This window comes from Sinocyclocheilus rhinocerous, unplaced genomic scaffold, assembly GCF_001515625.1.
Source record: "Sinocyclocheilus rhinocerous isolate Xijiao unplaced genomic scaffold, SAMN03320098_v1.1 scaffold831, whole genome shotgun sequence".
NCBI classification, from domain to species: domain Eukaryota; kingdom Metazoa; phylum Chordata; class Actinopteri; order Cypriniformes; family Cyprinidae; genus Sinocyclocheilus; species Sinocyclocheilus rhinocerous.
In genome coordinates, this window is record NW_015641020.1 from 871800 (window position 1) to 886506 (window position 14707).

Sequence of the window (14707 nt, forward strand, 5' to 3'; positions counted from 1 at the left end):
TAAAGCGCTTCAGTTTACCGGTGTTCATTCAGCTCTTTGGCCACAGCGCGCACAGCTCAAACATGCTGCTATTTGAAACAGTGGTATTAATTTAAGATGTTTCTTTATCAAAATCATGGATGCATTATTATTAATAACCACCACTTTTATTTTTATCTTATTATTTTCATCAACAATATGATTTAATTAAAATCATTTCATTATTGTCTGTGCAGAGGGTATTCCCTTTTCAATATCCATGGCACATGCATTTTGATTCTTTACACGTAGGTAATATTGTCCAATGACTTGTTTATTTAAACATTATTTTATTTATTTGTAAGGCTTTTTTTTTTTATAAAGAAATTTAGTAATAGGAGTGTAAAATTAATTGTAAAACTTACACTGGTTCAAACTAGGCTGCTGTACTGTATATGTTTGATTTATGTTTGGGACATGGTTTTTAAATGGTGAGACTTTTGTAATCAGGCTCTCAAACATTATATAAAAACTTGGATTTAGATTTATCGGCCAACATATTGGTTATCGGCTTTCAAATATAAAGAATTATCAGTTATCATTATCATAAATTTCATATCAGTGCATCCCTAGCAAAAGCACTCCACAATTCCACTCCATCTCTCCTTAATCATCAAGGTCTGTGTTCATAACACCCTCTTCTCCAAAGGAAACTCAGAAAATCAGAGAAGGAGCCAGAGTCAGCCAGTGAGACTGGGGGAGGATCTGACAGTTATGCATTTGTTACAGCAGAATCCATATTTGAATTAAACATTCTTAGACATCACTGATCACCATATACAGCAGATTTATGACTGAACAATAGAATATTCCCACTGAAAGAAATACTTAACAAGTGAGACATTAGTCATTCTAGAACTTCCTCCAGACTTAAAGGGATACTTCACCCAAAAATTCTATCCCAGGAGATGAATCAGTGTCTTCTGAAGAGAAAAAATACTAATATTTCAAACTTTTTCAACTATAAACTATCACTTCTGGCAAACTGTCATTATTATTATTCTTACACACCTATTGTTTCGCTTCAGAAGACATTGATTCATCCACTGGGGTCATATGGGTTACAATCGTTATCGTTTGTGTGGTTTTCAAAGCGTCAACTTCTGGGTTACTAACCACTCTAATTATATTAAACCAATAATAAATCCAGAGATGGATTGTTTTTCTAAAAAACTTCACTTGAGTTTATCTGAAGAAGGACAGTCATAAACATCTGGGATGGCATGAGGTTGAGTAAACAATAAGAGAATTTTAATTTTTGGGTGGAGTATCCCTTTAAAGGAATAGTTCACCCAAAAATTTAAATTCTTCCATCATGTACTCACCCTCAAGTTGTTCCAAACCTGTATGTGTTTCTTTCTTCTGTTGAGCACAAAAGAAGATATTTTGAAGAATGTTGGTAACCAAACAGTTGACGGGTGTCATTGACTTCCATAGTATGGAAAACAAATACTGTGGAAGTCAGTTTTAATAATGTGTTGAAATCTCTTTCAGCTGGTGAAAAGAAAAAAATATATATATAGTCAATCACAATCCACCCAACTATATGGACTGCATGCTTTGTTTGACCCCAAAATGATTGATAGAAAGAAAGCCCACCACTGAATAAAAATTCTCTTTATTTTCCTTTTCCTTTATTTGCCTCTATTTATTTTCCCATGGCTGGCCGAGATTGGCATGATATCTCAGGACAAATATTTCAGTTAGGATATCCAGGGTGTAGGATCTTGCATACTATTTCATTAAAAACGCTTACAAATACATTTAATTGTTATTCATTGTATTTTAATACAATGTAGATGTATATTGTTATATTTAATTTGTTTTAATTTGTTACTTTTTTTCTTTTTTGTTGCAAGTCTTTTTTACTCATTTGACTAACTGATTTAACAACAGTTCAGATAAATATTACCCTATCAGACAAAACTATAAATGTGGTTTTATATGCTGCACATTTGTTATATACATCACGGTAATACAAAACAGCACTAAACAGAACTGTAAACACAACTATATGCCACATTAATTACCAACAACAATATACTGTCCTTACAAAAGCATTCTGGCCCAAGCTGACTGGTTTTAATTAACTGACATAAGTTTGTTCAAAACCAGATAATATATTTTAAAACCGTATAATAATATTTTAGTAAAATATAAAATGTATTTCAAATAGATCAAAGGGGCAGATCAAGAACATAAAATTTACTTAGGGCCAAGTTCATTTTTTCTCAGCGAAGAAAAAATAAACAAGGCATGAGTGAATCTATTAGGCTATAAGTCCTGCAACAGATGCATTACTGTAGCATCTTCTATAGCCTGAGCATTGACTCTGGTAATTATTGCCATGGAGACAGATGTGCAGACCAGATGATGTTGGGTATACATCATAGACCTCTTTCATGTATTTTACATGTCCATTAGACAGATTCATGCATGTATAATACACCCATTAGTAAGCAGCACAGCTACAGTGTCATCATGCTCTTAGTTTGATCTTTTTCACCTCTAACTAACACAGCTGCTGCCTGCTATTATGTAACTGCCATGTTTATGTGTCCCATCAGAGCTGCATGTAGCCTTTCATAACTCGATTATAATGAATTTTCAATTGTAGTTAGCTGGCTACGGTAAACGCTTTTGCTCCATGAAGCATTTGTGGCCCAAATAGCATATCTGGCTCCATGCTCGTGCATTTATTTTGGGTGGAAATGATCATGGATACAACCCAATTGCCTCGGGAGTCCAAGAAAATGACAGGAAAATTGTTTGAAAATGATATTCAATCAATGCAAGTCTGTTTTAGTACCGATAAACAAGAGGTTGCACACAGAATGGGGATGAGGTGAAAAGCGATGTGTCATACAAGAGTAATTGGATCAAAACAAGCTAAAAATCTGGAGGTTTTGTATAATTTTACGTCACCAAAATTACAATTATTTGATATTGCATTGTTTTAACAAGCAGCCTCGCTCTGTCATTCTCACAGAATACATTAGGATATCAGAGAAATGTCTGCAATTTACCACAGTTAATTGTGTTTGGTGTAGCAAGGGCAGGGCAGGATTTAGGGGGCCAGGGGCCCCTGGGCTTGAGGTTATGTTTGGGCCCTACACCTAAACACTACAAATGCCCTCAACTAGAACATCATTATGGATTAACACAAAATACACAAAAATGTAAATATGCGTTGAGGTTCATATAGTACAATTAATATGCAACATGTCTAACCTAGTCAAAATTTAGATATTAACTAGTCATTATAATACAATAACCAGGGTGTGTTCTCTCATTTGAGAATTCGAAACCCTGAAATTACACTGAACAAAAAAAAATGTATTGTCATAGTCCATATGTGTCCTCTTATGTCAGATTCTTAAATTGAATCAATAAATTCAATCCGAAAAAAAGACATGTTGGCTATTAACAATCAAATGAAATCAAAATCAACAAAATCCATAGATGGATTCTGCATAAATTGTTAAGTTTAAATATAACATTTTAATGTAGAAATATTAAATGATCGCAAAAATGAAATAATAAGCTACTTTTTAAATATGAAACTACAACCGCCGGTAGGTGGCAGCAAGTAGCTGTCTTAATGAGTAAGTTGAACACTTAAATCAACCGATTCGTTTAAAAAGCTATAATGCATTTAACTTCGCAAACGACTGTACAGGAACAAAACACTGTGTTGCTCGGAGACGCAGCGTTTCTGCTGTTTGTTCTGTTTTCTTTTTGACTGAGCTAAATGGAATGTTGTGTTTGAAAGTTTCTCAGTAACTTGTTGTTATAGGCCGACATTTGTGATCGTGCAGATATTCGGAAAAACTCCATAGACTCTTGTTTGTGTTATAGGCTAAGTCCTATATCATAGGCATATTCTATGTAAGAAAAACAAGAAAGAAACTCATTAAATGGCAATTTTTATTTTTAAAATCATTTTGATGATATTTCTGCCCCACTATGTGTGATGTCAGTGAGACGGGAGAAAGCGCTCAAAACTCTTCAGATCGCAAAATTTCGTGGAGTATTAATATAATATAGAATCATCCTCTGTAAAGAAATGAGGCATGAACATATGAGAATTTATCATTATCTTTCCAAATGTGCAATCTTTTGGGCTAAAGGCTTAATGGAGATGTTTAAAGTAGCCATGTGATGACAAATTAATCGGCGCAGTCGCGATTCAATACGTGTGTCCTTCTTCTTTGGGAAATTATCATAAATACCAGTTTATGCTGTCCTAGCCCTTGCGTGTGCAGTGGAAATCGGCTAATAATTTCTGACTGATAACTGAACAGATCAAAAAATCGTAAACGGGCAAAGGCGGGGCCCATGGGCTCAAGCCCAATGGTCAGTCCGGCCATGAGCAAGGCAGTTTTTTATTCTCCTCAAGGAGAACACAGATATGATCTTTGTATAGAAATTTCTGAAAAAGTCATACGAGATATAAACTCACAGTTCTGAGAAAAAAGTCAGAAGACGGCAAGATGTAAACACTTCCGAGTTTATCTCATAATTCTGACTTTTTCCCCTCAGAATTCTGAGTTTACATCCTACAGTTCTTTTTCTATGAATTCTGAGTTAGCACCTCACGTTTTGTTTTTTGTTTCTGCCTCGGAGTAAAAAAATTAAAATGGCAATTGAGTTTTTTCTCACAATTTTGACTTGTTAAAAAAAATTATATTTATTTTCTCACAATAGACCTTAATCAGGGTAGCGCCATTAATTTTTGACAGAAAACAAGACTGTGAGGGACAGAACAACATGCTGATGAAACATCTTTCCAAAAGATTTTCAGTAAAAAAGAAAAACACCTTGAAACATTTTTGAAAGTTTTGATATAATCTAGGCCCTTTATACAGTGCATGCCATTGTAAAGACTGTAGGTCTATCCCTCACAGCCTTGTTTTCATCCATGTTAAATTCAATATGGCATCTAATCTGACTAAGCTCTATTGCGAGTTTATATCTCACAATTCTGACTTTTCTTCTTAGAAGAGTTGTTGTCTTGCAATTCTGAGTTAAAATCTCACAATTCTGAGTTTAAATCTCGCAATTCTGAGAAAAAAGAAAGAATTGTGAAATTAAAAGTCATAATTACCATTTATTTATTTATCCTGTGGCAGAGAAAAGCTTCTGTCTTTGTCTCTTCATTTAACTGAAATGTGGTTTAGGACATTTATGAACTGGCATTACACTGACAGAATATGGCATAAAGATGATGTATTATTCAACAGATGGCTCTCCCATTTTTACACCGCCAGATATTGATGTGTTGGCCTCCTTATCCCAATTAATGGAGTCACCACAGACATTTATCCACAAATGTTTAAGCATCCAGATTATAAATGGTATCCTTTAGCAGTAAATAAATTCTGTGCCACTACTAATGAGAAATCAAGATTTGCATGTCAATTCTGCAGTCAGACTTAGGGATTCACAGCATACATGTGAAGCACTCAGAAAACAATGCCCAGGATCCAATCGGTCAGTGATCAAAGGGTGCTGTCCAGCAAACATGCCGCCTGGGACGGAACGCACAAACATCGATGAGTTGAATATAATAACAAGGATTAGAAACCGCGGCCTTTAAAGCCTGGAGGACAAGCAATCAGCATTCTGCCATCCCAATGAGCAGGTCGAGAAGACTTATGCTAATCAAAGTCTGTCTTTTCCCCTTTCAATCCGCATCGAAACCACACAAGAGAAACTAACAGAATGCAGCAAAAAGAGCAAACATTAGAAACCGCTCTGAGAGGTTTGTTGTTCTCGGTTGGCCGTGATGGATTGGACCGGCTCACAGCTGTGACTCAAGCTGCATCTGAAAACAACCAATGGACGTCAGAGACTGTTAGGACATCAGAACCGCCAGACAATCTCTTCTGATAAATAAGAGTGGTTTCCTACATTCAATAATCACTGGGGCTGAGTGAGATTGAGGTTATTTATTTATTTTCTATAGGTGCAATGATTGAGTGTGGTTGAAAAGACATGCAGTGCATGTAGTTGAATGCAGACACATATTATCAATGTGGTGATGGAGGATCTGGGATCACGCTGCCTCCTACTGGTTAAACTGAGATGCAGCATTGTTGGTATGTTTGTTAAATTTTAAAAGGCATTTATTTCAAATAGTAAGTAAATGCAAGAATCAGGCAAATATGCAAAATACTTTTTTAATCAACAAGTGTTTAAAAATACACTTAAATTGATTAAGAAAACATACAGACATAGCAAACTATACAAAGCAGTAAGAAAAAGACAAAAACAAATATATATGTACAAGATTAAGCATTAAAATGCCATTTTAGTTACAACATTCAATAACAACACAAATCTAATGACCTAATGTATTCAACCGATGAATAGTTTGTACTTTTATCAGTTTTTGAAACACTGACAGGGTCACTGGTGAGTGTTTTGGTCAAGAATAACATGGTTTGTAAAAACAACGAAACAGCTGAACATACAATGGAAAACATGCATATACATCATGTCAATTTACACACAAACACTTTATTTCAAAAGATTAAAATATAACATTAAATATAATTATTTACAATGTTCGAAACTTTACATATATTCTTTCAGGTTATTTCAAAAACCCCTCCAACGTTTCCAGACTCACTGTGCGGATCAACGCAACTTCAAAGAAAACCCTGTAAAAAAAATAAAATAATAATAAATAAATAACTTAGACATAACAAAATGCCACAATCTGGAGTATTTAAATATGAACAAACGGCTTCATTAGTCAAATTCTTTCAAGAAGTCAACATCTGCTGTAGGCAGGTGTAACATTAAATAATACATGTCAAAATGCCAATCAGGTTTGGGAAGAGCTTCTAAACAACACACCAGTCAAGCTGAGACTCAGATAAGCAAACAGAATAAACATTTTCTAAACATTAATTATGACTAAACTTCATCCATCTGCCATACAAATGCTTTCTTTGCAAAGCTTGCCAACCAACTTTAAAAGCACATGATGTATATATATATATAAAACAACATTCAAAACAGCAAACAAACCAGAAATGTTTACACCATAAACACCCAGCAAGAAACCTGTAAGTCAAAGTGCATATATATATATATATATTAGTAGTCAACATTTGAAGTGGATCAAAACCTTTCATCAAAGTTGTCCTAAAACTAAAGCAATACCTGTTTTTGTCTTAAGACAACTTTGATGAACTTTTTTGATCCACTTCAAATGTTGACTACTGTGTATATATAAATAAATAAGTTCTTCCTTTGAAGGCTTGCCAGCTAACTTTAAAAGCAAATGATTTTAGATAATATAAAAAAGTAAATAAATAAAAATGCTTTGAAACTTTAGTGAAAGTGAAGGTGAAAGTGGCCAAGTATGATGACCCATACTCGGAATTCATGCTCTGTATTTAACCCATCCAAGAGCACACACACAGCAGTGAACACACACACACACCGTGAGCAGTGGGCAGCCATATTGCTGCGGCGCCCGAGGAGCAGTTGGGGGTTCGGTGCCTTGCTCAAGGGTCTCACCTCAGTCGTGGTATTGAGGTGGAAGAGAGTGCTGGTTATTCACTCCCCCCACCGACAATTCCTGCGGGACCCGAGACTCGAACCCGCAACCTTTGGGTTACAAGTCCGACTCTCTATCCATTAGACCACGACTGCCCCCTAAACATCTAGAAACGGCAAACAAACTAAAACTGGTTCAGTTAACTACAACTACAAACACAAACAGTTCAATTTTGTTCAATTTTACAAAACACAAACAGTTGTATTTGAGTGACAGATTTTAAAATAAATCTAATTCTAAACATTTCTAAATCTAAACATTTGGCATTTTAGGGTAAAAAGAAAATAAAAACTTTTTTACAAACTTTAAAAAAAATCTACGTTTTATAAAAATCGTTAAGTTTAGGCCTTTTCAGTTTTTGGTTTAGCACAGTTTTTACTTATTTTAGTTTTGCAGAGTTAACCCAGATACCTAATCATACGGAGATAATTGCGGGGAGCAAATGTAGACACAAAGAACCTACTATTCTGGTTAAAAATACACAATTTAAACTGCATTGATGACTTACTTGTGTGCATACTTGCTCCTGATGACAGCGAATTTACTGTCCGGCGGGCCGATGAGCATATCATGAAGTTTTCTGACCACAGGTGCCAGATCCTCCACACTGTATCCAGAGTGGAACTGCAAACACTGTGTCTGGAAACAGAAGTTGAACATCTGTCAAAACCTTCACACAAACTCTGAAGTGCAATTGTGAAGTGCAGCCAGATATCTGTGAAGCTCGGAGGAGTCTAATGAGTGTTACATAAGGGAAGTGAGACTTTAAGACGCCTGCCAAATATTTCATGGTGCGAGAAGAAAATGCCCTCAAGCTGTCAATAATCTGAGAATATGATGCAAACAACATCCGGAGAGAATGTAAATGAATGCATAAGCGTGTGTGCGGTGTTGTTTCAAGGTAACTGAACTTCATCTATGACTTCTCCGTAGAGCCACACAGGACACAAACCAATTACTCTAACGTTGGTAAAGAAAGTCCAGCTTCACTTTAATTAACCAAAATACCTTTGTCACGGTCTTAAAGGACAAACCAACCAACTACTTAGTTTGAGTGTGAATGTGTGTGTGCATAGGGACAGAAATTAGCACCCATAATGAGCAGTTACCAGGCCATCAGAGCTGTTGTCAGCTTTAGCTCATTCAAATCATAGCACACAGGGATGTTGAACTCACTGTGAAAGTGTCTATATGTGTGTATCACCAAGGAACGGTGGCATTTTGTGAAAATAAATGGTATAATTCATGAGCTCTGTGCTTGTGCATACATTATAAAAGCATAAATGTAAACACTTACCCATCCTCCCAGATCCTTAGTAACCAGAGCGATGAGCAGACAGGCAGAGGCGAGCAAAGACGCTCTCACGGGCACAAAATCCATCTCCAGCAAACTCAGCTCACAAATAAAGCGCGCCAGAGTCAGTGTGTCCATACCTGCATTCACACACTGCCAGGAGACGAGAGACAGTTAATCATCACAGACACACAAACAAGCCAGAATGAGCACCCAAGCCACCCATACACTGACAAACTGCAGAGAGGAGAAGTCAAGTTTTATTCACGTACAACACACACACACACACACACACAGATACAGAGTCAGTAGCAGAGCCAGTATCTTCAGGGCCTGCAGAAAAAGTACACAAAGCTCACCCAACCTTCCAATATTTTCCACTTTTCATTCTTGGCAAATTCAGCGCACAATTGCTAAAGGAAGTGCTTCAGTAAGCCATAGCAGGAAAGCATTTTAATGTAAACATCTGAAATGTAAAATTTGATTTCCTTGATTCTTGAATGTTCTACTCTTTGAAGGAATAGTTCATCCAAACTTTCTGTCATTATTTCCTCATCCTCATGTTATTCTAAAGCTGTGTGCTTTTTTCTGTGTACAAAAGGACAATCTTTTGAAGAATCCTCAGACAGCTCTTGTACAAATCATAGTGCCTGGTGCTGTTAAGCTCAAAAATTAATTAACAGAAAAATACCATATAGTGTTTTTGTAATTTTGGAGCTTAACAGACAAGGTCACTATGAACTATAAACTTTGGGAAAAAACCTGCACAAAGATTGTTCAAAATTTCTTCTAAGATACACTACCATTATAAAGTTTGAAGTCTGTAGGAAAATGTTTTTGAAAGAAGACTCTTATGCTCAATAAAGGCTGCACTCATTTGTACATTAAAAATACATTCAAATAGTAATATTGAGAAATATTATTATAATTCAAAATTTTCTATTTCAATATATTTGAAAATGTAATTTATTCCTGTGATGGCAAAACTGAATTTTCAGCAGCATTACTCCAGTCTTCAGTGTCACATTAACCTTCAGAAATCATTCTAATAAGCTGATTTGCTGCTCAAGAAACATTTCTTATTATCATCAATGTTGAAAACAGTTGTGCACTTAATATTTTTGTGTAAACTGATACATTTTTTTTCTGAATTCTTTGATGAATAGAAAGAAATATTTTGTAACATGATAAATATCTTTACTGTCACTTTTGAACAATTGAATGCATTCTTGCGGAATTAAAGTATTTGTTTAAATAAATAATCTTAAATAAACTGACCTCAAATTTTTGAATGGCAGTGTAGGTTCTACAGAGGTTTAGAACAATATGAGGTTGAGAAAAAGTAGGTAAACTATCCCCTCTAGATATTTTTGAAGGCATTTTACAAATTATATGAGACAGTAAACAACAGTCAAGAAAAGTCTACTCGGTATAGAGTGTCTACTACTGTGCCCTAATCACTTGAAAAATCACTTGTAGAAAGTCCCTGGATAAAAGCTTTGGCATGATTACGTGTAAATGATCTGTTTTGTGCGTGCTGTAATTGCTTTTCTTTAGAAAACTACGCCAGCAATTAAAAAGGATTTTATTTTATTGTGTTCTTCTCTTAATTAACGTTCTTCTAATTGAATATAATGGTATTATTTGTCAATGTGCACTTAAGAAGCTAATTTACAATTAGTAAAACCAGCAATTCTGCCAACAAATAAAAACACACACACACAAAAAAAGACATTGTTAAATCGCAGAGCTTTAACTAAAGCTCAATTAATTCAGCTGTTGAAAATGAAAATAGATCTGACAGCAGCAAGCAGCAACAACCAGTGACAGCTGGTCACACACACACAGATTCCTCGGGAAACAAACAGGTCACACCTTACAAACACAAAGACATTCAAAGCATGCTACCCTGCATAGTCTTTCTTTCTGACTTTGACAAACACACACACACACACACACACTTGATGTTAATCCTGCTGTGTGTCAGCTGACTCCAAAGGAGTTCCACCTGTCTCTTGAGGGTATATGCATATGTTGTCTCTCACCTTGGCGTAGCGACGAAGGAAGCGGTATGGAACCGGAATATTGATGTCAAAGTTCAGCGCCTGCAGGATGCTGATTTCCATGGCGATGAGCTGAGAACGCTTGTAGGCATCATCACAAATATATAGGAAATCATCCACGCAAGGTGGAGCTCGCTCCTGTGAGGATACACCAGAGGGGATGATGGGTAACAACTGACAAATCACATAGTACTCACTATTTTTCTTAAAACATGCAATATGTATATTGTGCATAGTATGCAAAAATACAGAGCACACTGCGCGGTTACTGCAACCCACAATGCAGAGTCAACTTGAATTTCTTTGTCTAGTGAGAGGGTTGTGATATTTAATATCACTTTCTTGACTTATTTGATCGAACTGGCAAAAGGCAATTTTACACATAACTGTATAGAAACATACAATAAAAAATTTAATTATTTCCAAAATTATAAATGGACGGCATTCACGCAGTTCAACATCCAAGAGTGATAATAAACATCATATTGTAGCTTATATAATAATAATAAATAATATAATAATTTACTACAAATATATTTTAAAAAAAATCTGCATGTCAAAAGAGCTGATAAATTATTCTGGATATAATTCTGTATATTCTGGAGTGTATAATATAATATTATACATTTATATAGGATTTGAACTTAAACTTTTTCACTTTTGGATTTAAACTTTAAGTGCACACTTTTAACAAGTAACTACATTTCTATGAGGTTGTGTGTGCAAGATAATGACTGAATGACAAAGTCCTTGAATAATTACGACTAAGCCCAGAAAAGTGCGAGTTTAAAGGAATGGCTTTCAGCTATTATGAGAGAGCATATGTCTTACCTCAAATTTAGAAGCAATGAGCATGGCAGTGGAACCAATGAGCTGTAAAGACTCCCGTCTGGCCTGGCTCACAGCCAGATAATGATCCGTCATTTTCACAGCCAGGTACAGAGTCTCATGATTCAGCTCAAAATTCTCCTGCAAAGTAAAGAGCAAGAATAAAGTCACATCAGTGCTTAATCCACCAAAAGCCAACAACGTTTTACCAGACTTATCAGAACAGCACAATGATGACAAACATTGACACTTACCTGGACCTCAACCAGCCAGTCCACCAGAATCGCTCTCATATTGCTGTTCAGATTTTGCTGATCAGCCATGTAGTCATGCAAGACAAACTTTTCCTGCAAATAAAAGAAATTAAAAACACTTTAGCTTGATGTTCTCTGTCCCTCAACTTGCAAGAGCATTAATGAACTCACTACTAAACCAACCTCTCTGCTCTTGAGGTAGTCAAAAATATCTTTGGCGTACTCCACTGCATGCACAGAGTCACTGAGGTGCTCTGAATCAATGTCAAACTCAGGAGGGATCTGAAAGACATATGATATGATGAATTTTTTTGTGTGTTTTAAATCTCTAAGGAAAGGATAACCCCCAAAATATTAAAGAATATGCCCAGCAGCAAATATCCACATTCATGCCAATTCTGTAATGGTTTAATAATTTAATTTCCTGATCTTAATAAGCATTGCACCAGTGCAGCAGACCTAGGCCTTACCTCAGGAGGCAGTAGGTGTGGAGGAATTGGAGCTTTGGAAGAGGATTCTTCCCGTTTCTCAATAATTGACTCCACATTCTTCAGTTCCTCTAACTTTTCCTCTGAATTGACCACAGATCTGAGGGAAGTAAAGATAAGCAATCTGCATATTCTGGGCCAATCATCTCAAAGTACATTCAAAACACCTCAATGTAAGTTAGGGTAAAGAAAAAGAGCCAATAAAATATGACTTACTTTAAGTTGACATCATTCTTAGAGAGTACCGAGACCTTCTTCTGCAGCTTCTTGACAGGATCTTTCTTCTTGATGGGGTTGCTTAGCTCAATCTTGTGTGCCTTTTAACAAAAGTGCATTTTAAGAGAGGCTTTTCACTAAAGAACCAATTTATTCTTTTTTTTAATCTGCTGACATCTGCTGAAAGTTCAGCCTAAAAACTGCTAACACAACATTGTAATTGGGTTTAATTTGTTAAAATGAGCATGAGTCACATCAAATCGGTTGGATCTGAGACAGAGAGAATGAATACAAGGTGTTAGACAACGGCGAATAGAGCCATCATTATAATTTGCATATGAGAGCACCTCACCTGGAAACCCAGACCCACCAAAGGAGAGCCCATCTGAGTTAATAAAAGATGAGATCTCCTGCTTTTGTGTACAATCTGTAATTTAAAGCTCGAGCATGAATGGGATTTGTGCCTTTTAACAAAGGTGCATTTTAAGAGAGGCTTTTCACTAAAGAACCAATTTATTATTTTTTATAATCTGCTGACATTTTAGGTCAAAGTTCAGCCTAAAAACTGCTAACACAACATTGTAATTGGGTTTAATTTGTTAAAATGAGCATGAGTCACATCAAATCGGTTGGATCTGAGACAGAGAGAATGAATACAAGGTGTTAGACAACGGCGAATAGAGCCGTCATTATAATTTGCATATGAGAGCACCTCACCTGGAAACCCAGACCCACCAAAGGAGAGCCCATCTGAGTTAATAAAAGATGAGATCTCCTGCTTTTGTGTACAATCTGTAATTTAAAGCTCGAGCATGAATGGGATTTCAATGAGCTCATGAGACATGCTAAATCTGTGCTGATTTGCATCATTCAAGCAAACTCCTGGTGTTAGTGGGGTTACAAGATAGATGTTCAACACTTACTGGTTTGACATCGTCAGAATCAAACCGAGGGGCCAAAAAACACTGATAGACAGCCTAGTCAGGCAACACGTAAGCAATAAAACTGTGGTGCATGTCTGTACAAAAACACGTATGAACAAAAATTTAAATGGCACCCTTACATTTGTGATGTCCACAAAAGCAGTTCTTTTCTTAGGGGCCCCTTGGGGAGAAGATGATGAGCGCTTGGTCTGAGGGCCATCCTGCTCAAACACATCAATACAATATTGATCAGATCAACAAATCAAATCAGCAAAACTCTAACGTTAATTCATTTTCAGATCTGACCTAATCTCATTGTATACCTGGTTCTCCAGTCCTTTGGGGTGAAGTTTGGGGATTTTACTGGTAGTGGGCTTCTTTCCTCTTGAAAACGGCATCTTGTTGTTCTGATACTTCACAGTTGTATCCTGTTTCAAATGTGAAGTATACAAAGAATGAATGAAAAGCTGAAGGTCTCTATGTACGTTACTATTGATGCATAGTGCACAGTTACATCCCATGAGAACTTTTATTTCAAATTCTTTTTAAATGTGCTTAAAATTTAACTTGAACTGACTGCAGCTAACAGGTTATGCATGTGTTATAGCATTCATTGCCAAATTAAATAAATATGTGGGCGCTGCTGCTGACTCAAAAAGTCCTTTACAAGTGTTAGTCTGAGCAGATGTTTATCAGAGCTTAAACAGACATCCTCACAAGCCTCTTTTCTGTTTCTCTTCATATGTTGCATTGGGTAAAGGTTGCCTTATGATCTAGAACCATGATTTTTCATATCAGTCAGTATCAGTTTACATTTCTAAAAATGTAAATTGAAACATCTGCCCTTATACTTTCCGGTCAGTCACATGACTTAGTTCCTGTCAGAGCAATTCATCTGGTGATCACTTGTGGTTTTCAGTTCTTTTTCAGCTCATTTGAGACTTGCTTTTCTTCCGTTGTTCTTGGATTAATTTAGTTAGTCACATATCAGTGTTTTGATTTTAAATGTACTTTTCTTTGCTTATTTTCATTCCTGACCTCTAATATCAC

At 36.0% G+C, this 14707-nt stretch overlaps 1 protein-coding gene across 1 annotated transcript; it reads right to left on the reverse strand.

The window, feature by feature from the left end:
- Positions 1 to 5973: 5973 nt before the first annotated feature.
- LOC107753948 (G2/mitotic-specific cyclin-B3-like) lies at positions 5974 to 14087 on the reverse strand. Its single transcript, XM_016570235.1, has 11 exons — positions 13981 to 14087; positions 13798 to 13878; positions 12735 to 12835; positions 12501 to 12618; positions 12214 to 12312; positions 12031 to 12123; positions 11780 to 11917; positions 10931 to 11086; positions 8889 to 9038; positions 8100 to 8230; positions 5974 to 6683 (listed from the first exon to the last, which is right to left on the reverse strand). The coding sequence occupies exons 1-11, from the start codon at positions 14053 to 14055 to the stop codon at positions 6617 to 6619; spliced, it is 1209 nt and encodes a 402-aa protein (XP_016425721.1). The 5' UTR covers positions 14056 to 14087; the 3' UTR covers positions 5974 to 6616.
- Between the last annotated feature and the right edge of the window lie 620 nt (positions 14088 to 14707).